General features: G+C 33.8%; 1 protein-coding gene across 4 annotated transcripts; it reads right to left on the bottom strand.

The window, feature by feature from the left end:
* Positions 1–3519: 3519 nt before the first annotated feature.
* Positions 3520–7857, bottom strand: LOC109148485 (protein LAZ1-like). Of its 4 annotated transcripts, none has more exons than XR_002048797.1 (4): positions 6044–6236; positions 5743–5888; positions 4771–4816; positions 3520–3792 (listed from the first exon to the last, which is right to left on the bottom strand). XR_002048797.1 is itself a non-coding variant. In XM_019296234.1 (4 exons), the coding sequence occupies exons 2-4, from the start codon at positions 6875–6877 to the stop codon at positions 5835–5837; spliced, it is 375 nt and encodes a 124-aa protein (XP_019151779.1). In that variant the 5' UTR covers positions 6878–6988; positions 7582–7857; the 3' UTR covers positions 5174–5834. The 4 variants fall into 4 exon arrangements, 2 of the variants coding, with proteins under 2 accessions (XP_019151779.1, XP_019151780.1); XM_019296234.1 differs by lacking the exons at positions 3520–3792; positions 4771–4816; positions 6044–6236 and adding exons at positions 6267–6443; positions 6739–6988; positions 7582–7857 and having other exon boundaries at positions 5174–5893; XM_019296235.1 differs by lacking the exons at positions 3520–3792; positions 4771–4816; positions 6044–6236 and adding exons at positions 6267–6443; positions 6739–6988; positions 7582–7857 and having other exon boundaries at positions 5174–5888.
* Between the last annotated feature and the right edge of the window lie 533 nt (positions 7858–8390).

The following is an 8390-nucleotide window of genomic DNA, read 5'->3' as shown; positions in this document are numbered from 1 at the left end:
AATATTTTTCCCTCCAACCGTCATCTATAAATAAGGCATTTTTAGGGAGTCCCATGACTTCACAGGAATCTGTACTTTTTTTTTATTTGTAAATTCAAGTAACATACCTCTCAGGGAGGCATGCTTCTTGTTCTCCTTATTAAATTCCATTTTTTGTTGAAATGAAACACGCTTTATGAAAAATTAATGTTTATACGTGAAAAATTGCTGGTTAATGTGGGAAACGAAAATAATAGTGAATTACATTTATAATTTAATGTTTGAGTTCATGGGAAGCCGTACTTTTTTAATTATAAATTCAAGTAACATGCCTGTCAGGGAGGCATGTTTCTTGTTCTCCTTATTAATTTCCATTTTTTGTTGGAATGAAACAAACTTTATGGAGAATTGATGCTTATACACAGAAAATTGTTAGTTAATGTGGGAAACAAAAATAATGGAAAATTGTATTTCAAATTTTTGTGTTTTACTACAGGAAGTTGTGTATTTTTAAATTAATATCTTTCAAGTAAAATGCATCAAGGAGGCATTTTTCTTGGTTTCCCCAACTATTATATAAACCACGATAATTTTCATTACCATTCCATACCAACATCTCACCAAATCTATAAACTTTTACATCTACTATATATGTTTTACATCTAAATTTCCAACATGGGCATATTTGTTTGTTTTACAACCATGTCGATGGTCAATGCTTATCATAGGCAAATGAGACGTTATTTTGCCTATATCTTTAACGGAAAAAAATATTGTATGCAATTGTAATATATAAAATATCAAATCAATACGCATGTTTCACAGCGCCATCGTAGGTTAAATATTTACAAATGTTAGGTTCAAATGTGTTGGAGCCAATGTTTTTTCAAGATTGGCAAGATGTCAAAGGATATACGATAGAGATCCTACATCACGGCCTACAAGCTATTATTTATCAATCACTTAATATCCGGTAACCTTTTATTTAATTACTTTTTTCATGCCTAACTATAGCTATTGTTTTCAGCTTGCAATGATCGAAAGCATTTGCCCGATATTACTACATGCACTATCACATGGTTTAGTATTAAAATTACGTCGCCAGTAACAATGGTAATTATATCAATCTAATTTCGTTATTATGTATTTATGTAATTTAGTACATTCATTACATTTCTCTTTGATACATTTAATACATTTTTTTCTAGAAAATTCCAAATTGCATGCATCGTCATCTAATGCAACATTTGACAACAACTGCTATTTTGTGCCATGGTCGTTCGGTAGGAATTGAAGTTACCGTTGAGAACATGCACTCCACTATGGGAACATCAAATTTCATGATAGAGAATGATTTATATCATGGAGACATTGTACTTTTTAGACATTCTGGTTTTTTCACTTTTGAAACTTTTTTTCTACTATGGCTACAACAGTGCCACCTACTTTAACGACGAGGTGAAACTAGAGCCTAATCGTTATAGGGAATACATAACATCTCTCCATTATGAACAAGGTAACATTACACTATAATCCATAAATTATAAATTGAGTTAATTACCGATTTAGTCCCTCAACTATGAGGATTTCACCACTTTGGTCATCGACTTTCAAAATTGTCCAATTACAACCTCGACTATGGAAACGTTAACCAAAATGGTCCTCAGTCTGTTTTACTGTCAAAATGCAAGGGTAAAATAGGAAGTTCCAATTTTCTTCATCTTCCCTAACATGCCTTTGGTTTTGTTTATATACCTAGGTCTTTAGAATACATATTTCCTTCGAATCAGGCCTTCATCTCCTTCGAATTTTATCTCTCTTCTTCTTACATATTTCTCTTGAATCTACTATGGAAGCAAACTACAATGAAGATAGTTATGGGTCATCAACCAAAAAAAAAAAATTGTGTTCGAAAATGGAGAATCTTCAACGAGGCATAGTTGTTAGTGTGGGCAACAACTGAAGATATGCACTTCATGGACAAAAGACAATCCAGGTTGTAGGTTTTGGCTGTGTGAATCCGAAAATGTGAGTATTTGTATTGCTTAGAATCCAATTTGATAATTTGATAAAGTTTTTTTTTTTTTTTTTTTTTTTTTTTTTTTTTTTTTTTTTTTTGCTATAGGGAGGAACTAGTGGTGGATGCGGATTTGTTCATTGGTTTGACCCCCCCCCCCCCCCCCCCATGTGTCCGAGGTCAAAGGTTATAATCCCTGGATTGATAAGGAAGATAAATCGATATGAGCAAGAAATTGAGATCTTGAATTTGAAGTTAAGAACAAGCAGATGTGTTGCAGTGAAGGCAAAGTCAAAATGTACTTAACCATTGTGGTTAAGTTTGTTGATTGTGGTCACTGTATGTATAGTTAGGATTATGATATCCATATGTGAAAGTAGGGAAAAATTGGTTGTTAGGCTTCCTCTAGCTTAATTTACTAAATGATGTTGTAATGGAATAAGGGATTTATGTGTTTTGGCTACATGGTGTAATATATTGGTTGTGAAATGGAGTTAAGTTTAAATCCTTGAATCTATTAGCTTGAATATGTTTGTATTGTTAACTCTACACAAAATGGTCAGTAAGCTTTGGCAGTAAGGATGGTCACAAAATGGTCACAAGCTTTGACAGTAAGTAGAATTCACATTAACACAAATTTGGCTTTACAAAATGGTCTTTTTTAGCTTTCACAAGTTTGCCACATTATACTTGGCATCATAGGCCAACAAAAAAGAAGCCAACATTCCGTCTAACAAAATCCAAGAAGCCAACATACTATCCAACAAAATCCAAAATCCTGTCTAAAAAATCCCATACATAAGCCATCCACTATTCATACTAAAGTAATTGGATCTTTTTCAGTATTACTAAACTTAGATTTCATTGTTGATCTTATGAAGTACTTTCTCTTCATGATGGTTCTCTTCTTTGGTAGACCTAATGCCTTTTGTGTTCCTTTGGCCTTCACCAGCAATCCCTTTTGATGTTGTTCCACTCTCCTTGTGCTTGTAGCCTCAAACTTGAAATTCACACCTAAAGAACTAAAGTTTTCATTGGTTGTGTGCTATCATCTTGATCTGCTAGACCTTCCACTCTAATTGTCTGCATACCAATTAAACTGTGATGAAATTCCACTGGGATTTCAAATAATGAAGTGTTTCCAGATTCCAGTTGTGTTTCAAATTCAACATCAGGTTGAGTATGGATGAGAATTTCTTCTTGCCCTTCTCTTTGTGCATTTTCAGGTTCTTGTCCTTCTCTTTGTGCATTTTCAGCTCTTTGTTCTCTTGTTTTCCTTCTCTTTGTGCTTCTATCTCAGGTTGTGCTTTTCTTTGTGCAATTTCTTCTCTTTGTTGTCCTTCTTTTTGTGCTTCTATCTCAGGTTCCATGTTTCTCCCCTCTCTCTCTCTCTCTCTCTCTCTATATATATATATATATATATATATATATATATATATATATATATATATAAAAGATAGAAATATTGTTAGATGTACACAAAGTTCAAAGTTCAATTATTTATCCATTACAATTTATTAGAGTTATATGATGACATCTTCTACTGTTGTGACCACCTTTCTTGCATGTTCTACAATGAAGCTTCACATTTGTTCTTGATAAATGCACTCCATCTTTTGTTAGTTAAGGGGCAGATTTTTTGACTTCATGGGCAAAATTTTCCTAAGCTTTCTTGGTCTTCTAACTTTAGCAGTGTATAAAGGTGGCAATGGGGGTTGTCTATCACTGTCTGGCCACTCTTCAGCCCCAGCTAATGGGTGAATAAGTCATTGCATAAGTCTTCATATACCTTAAAACTGAATAGGAAGAATCCACATAGTCAAATAATTGAATTTCCCTCTCTTAAGCCAAATAGCGCATATTACATGCCTGCAAAGTATGCCTATCAACTGTCATTTCCTACATGAACATGTCATAGCCCTAAGATCCACTGCATGGTGATCATAAGCTCCTTTCACTTCAAATAAATAGTCTTCACTTTCATACCCCCAGTACCCTCCTACTTGTTTCTCAAAAACTAACAATTTTGCAACAATTGTTGCACATATTTTGCAAGTCCAATTTCCACCTTGCTGCTGATAAGTGTCAAAGATGCTATGTTTTATAAGTATTTTATAGGCTAATTATGCTTTAATTGGAGTCTTTTATACCTACACTACTACAAAAAAGGACTTTAACGTCGGTTTTTTGACCCCATTTAACGTCGGTTTTCGACCGACGTCTAGGTAGGAGACGTCATAAATAATGAGATACGACGTCGGTTAAAAAATCGACGTCGTATAATTTTTAAATTATTAATATTAACATACGACATCGGTTATTAAGAAATAACCGACGTCGTAAATGTTTTAAAATTATTTTTAATTAAGAAACGACGTCGGTTTTTTAATAAAACAAAATAAATTCACATAAGACGTCGATTTTTATGGAAAAACCGACGTCTTATGTTAACTTTAAAAATTAAAAAAAAAAAAAGACGTCAGTTATTTTTAAATTAAATAAATAACTGACGACGTTTATTTTTTTTTTTTTAAACAATTTTTCACCCAATTTCTTAACCTGTCCAGCAATTTGATATTCAAAATCTCACAATTAATCAAAACTAATAAATCTTACAATTAATTTAAAAGCTCATGCCATCAACTAAACAAGTTAAATTTATGGTAATTCTACAATTAATTAATAATAGTAATAATAATAATTTCAAACTTAAATTATCAACACTAACTAAACTTCAAGAATTGCTTTAAGTCATTCATTAATAAAATACTTACATAATACATCTCTAACTTCATCAACAGGCTTACTGCATGGATACACCTATTAATATAAAACATAAAATATGTATAAGTACTTGACATCACTATATCAATAATAACTATTAATTATTTATAAATTTGCATACGTTTCCGTTATCTCTTTAATGTCATCACGTGGCGGGTGACCAAGTGAATCAAACTAAAATAAGTATATAATTGTACCAAGTGGCTTGTGGTCCACTGGTACCTGATAACTATATAATAGTATTTAAAATGTAATTAATGCTTGAGATCATATTGATCTTTAGGGATCACTGTAAAAAAAACCCAACACGTCAAGAAAAAAGAAAAAGCTTACACAAATGGTAATGAATGTAAGTATAAAGGAAAAGTGATACTTTTCAGACAAGAAAAATCATTGAAGAAAAGTTCCGTATCACATTGTGCCATATTGCAAAAGTTTCATCATCGTCTTCATAAACACTAATCCATAATCTATTAGCTGGGAGTCCATATCTATAAGCAACCATATAAGAATTAATTAATATATATTTACTTAGACAATTGAATCTATGTTGATCCATATATGCAATGTAACTTGGAAAAGGCAAAGACTTAAATTTACTAGTCAATACCCAAACCTTCTAAAAAAAAGACAAAGGGGCAGATGCAAATTGGAATAAGACTCATGGCAGAAGTAGTGAAATCATATTGAGAGCCTGCCAATATATCACATTATATAAAGTTCTTTTCCTCAAGATACCCTGGAGGTCAAGGATTGTTGCAAGGCTGCTTCTCCTTCAGATTGGCATTTTCCATTGAGAACACACAAGCAGAAATATGCATTTTCTCTTTGAGTCCACAACAGATGAAGGTTTAGGAGGATATCGATGTGAAACTTGGCACACAGTAAAGACATTAAGGTGATCAACCATGCTAATAATGACATCAGGACATAATAGAAAGCTACTAAAATAGGGCAATAACCAGATCTTCATAAAATGGTGTCTGCTCAGGAAGTAAAGCGCGATCTACATCCTCTCCTTTGCTAGCATATTGTTCACCATACCATCATGTGTCTAGTTGGTCAGCTCCAAAATCAAGAGGACCAGATATAAAGGCAAAAACTCAAGCTGCACTTCAGTGTAAAAGAATGAAATGAAAACTCAAATTAGTATCAATCTCTGAAAAAGTATATATAGCATGAGGGGAAATCAAGTTAAGATATTCTGTATAAATTAGAAATCAGAAATAGTCAACAGTTAAGAAAACTATGAAATTGCTAGACCTAATGCAAATGTGTTTCCATATTTAGATCCAAGGTAATTAAAGAGAGCTTCCATTGCTGATCCAAAGCCTCTTCCCCCCCAGCAAAACTCCAAACAAAGAGAGCCAAGGCAGATACACACAGTGTTCAGTCATAGCCGTTAAAAAATCTACCTTAGAGAACTATAGGCTGCAATTTTTGGAACCTTAAGCAGTATATATACATAACAAGTAGCTTTTCTTACCCACAATTCCACTTGAAGTCTCCTTCACAATAGACATTAAAGGCCATGGTTTGAAAAGATAATTCATTGGAAATGGATGCTTTATAATTCCCTTCTCATGGTCATGATCTAGTAGGGGTGCCTTTGAACTTTCACGCCCTTGCCTCTGCATGAATCTTATAGCTCTATCTTCCCCACCTACAAAGGAAATAGATATATAGTATCGAGAACTAATAAAGATATTATTTCAGGAAATTGTGAACATAAGTAGCCAGGGAAGGTAGAGAGTCATGGTAGACCATGGAAGCTTTTGTTGTATAGTTTCCAACTTCCAAGTGTAGGAGCATTTGTAACATTTTACTATGTACATGTCATCCATCAATAGTCCACATTGAAACATGCATGTGTTACCTACTCTGCTAAACCTAAAATTGAGTGAATGGTAAAATGTAAAATCAAATTAAGAATTAAGAACCAAATGTAATGTATGTACCTAAACAGGCAATAAGATATCTTTCAAAGCAGTACATAGCAAAGGACTCATAGCCATCACGTAATATCTCGATGTAACACTGATTGCTGGATTCAACAAGGACACAAACTGAACAAGAAAACCACAGAAGTATACTCATGAGATGAAAATTCAAGAAATTTGTCAAAGTAAGTTTTAAAGCCTAAAATGACAGACCAGATGCTTCTAGCAGAATCTCCAACCAGATTGACACCAAAAATCATCAATCCAACTGTGCAGAGAAGGAGTACTCAATGTATAATAATAAAAACAAAATGTAGCAAGTCATATAATTTTGCATATTTGTTCAAGGAATAGACTGCTACATTCAATCCCAGAGAATTTTAGGAATATAAATATTTAGAAAGAAAAAAAAAATAGAAGAGAAAAAAGCAACAGTTTTTCTGTGATGAGCAAGGATGCATTGTGTTTTATAAATTTTAACAACAAAAGTTTGGATTTAGGGAGAAAGTCCATGATGAGATAGAATCAACTCTGTATTGCATTCCAAGAATAATAATGAGGTGGTTGTTTCTGTTTCTCTATCTATTTTTGAGTATCATAGCCAAATTCATACAGTGTATTAATTGAACATCTGTAAACTTGTGAAATTATAGCAACTTGTTATGTTAATTGTAAATATCTGTGTTGTGAAATACACAGCACCATACTCCAGGGAGTACTTGTTATTGGCAAAATACTATAAATGTATTTAAATATGTACACCTACAAGCATATCAAAAACCTAAAAGGGCACATAATTTTGAAGCTAGCAAGAATATAATGCTGGCAATAATAAGCAAGTTGAATAATTTGAGAACATACCTGGGTACCGTAGCTTCCGGCGACCAGGTGCGGCGAGGCGACGTCCGTTGAAGCTTTTGCGACGACGCGACGCGACGGCTGGGGGCGGCTGGCGACGACGAATTCAAAAGGGGCGATGACTGGCTGTTGCGGCGGCTGGAGACGACGGGGCTGCTGCGGCAGTTGGCGACGACGACTTCGAAGTGGCGGCGACGGTGGCGACGAGAAGGAGGAGCTGGAGCAGTGGCGACGACGTCAGGCGGCGGTGTAGCGTGCGGTGGGGTGGGGCGGGGCGGCCGTGTGGTGTGTTGAAGAAGAAAGATATTTTTTTTTGTCCGAATAAGTGGTATTTTTAGGGCTGAGTAAAAAAATAACCGATGTCGTATACTTAATAATTTATTATTTTTTAAAAATTAAAGGTTACGACGTAGGTCATCTCTAAAATCGACGCCATAACCTTAATAAAAATTAAAAAAAAAAAAAAACCTTATATTATACGACGTCAGCTCGTTAATTAGTCGACGTCGTATAGTATATTTATTTCTTTTTTTATATATATAAATACATATAAGATCGGTTGTCTCACCAAATCGACGTTATATGTATTTTAAAAAATATTAAAAATTATTTTAAATTTTTAACGTCGATTTTCTAAAAAATCGACGTTAAATTGGCGACGTTATAAGTGTTTTCTGTAGTAGTGCTAATTCATGCTTAAATAGCTTAATTTGATAGAAATTAGGATTAAGGACTAATTCTATTGCCTTTGTAGAAAAATAGCAAAACATTTCCAATTTCAGGGCATTCCGGCGACAATTCGGTAGATTGAT

Source organism: Ipomoea nil, unplaced genomic scaffold (assembly GCF_001879475.1).
Source record: "Ipomoea nil cultivar Tokyo-kokei standard unplaced genomic scaffold, Asagao_1.1 scaffold2115, whole genome shotgun sequence".
NCBI classification, from domain to species: Eukaryota; Viridiplantae; Streptophyta; class Magnoliopsida; order Solanales; family Convolvulaceae; genus Ipomoea; species Ipomoea nil.
This window is presented reverse-complemented; position numbering and strand designations above follow the sequence as displayed.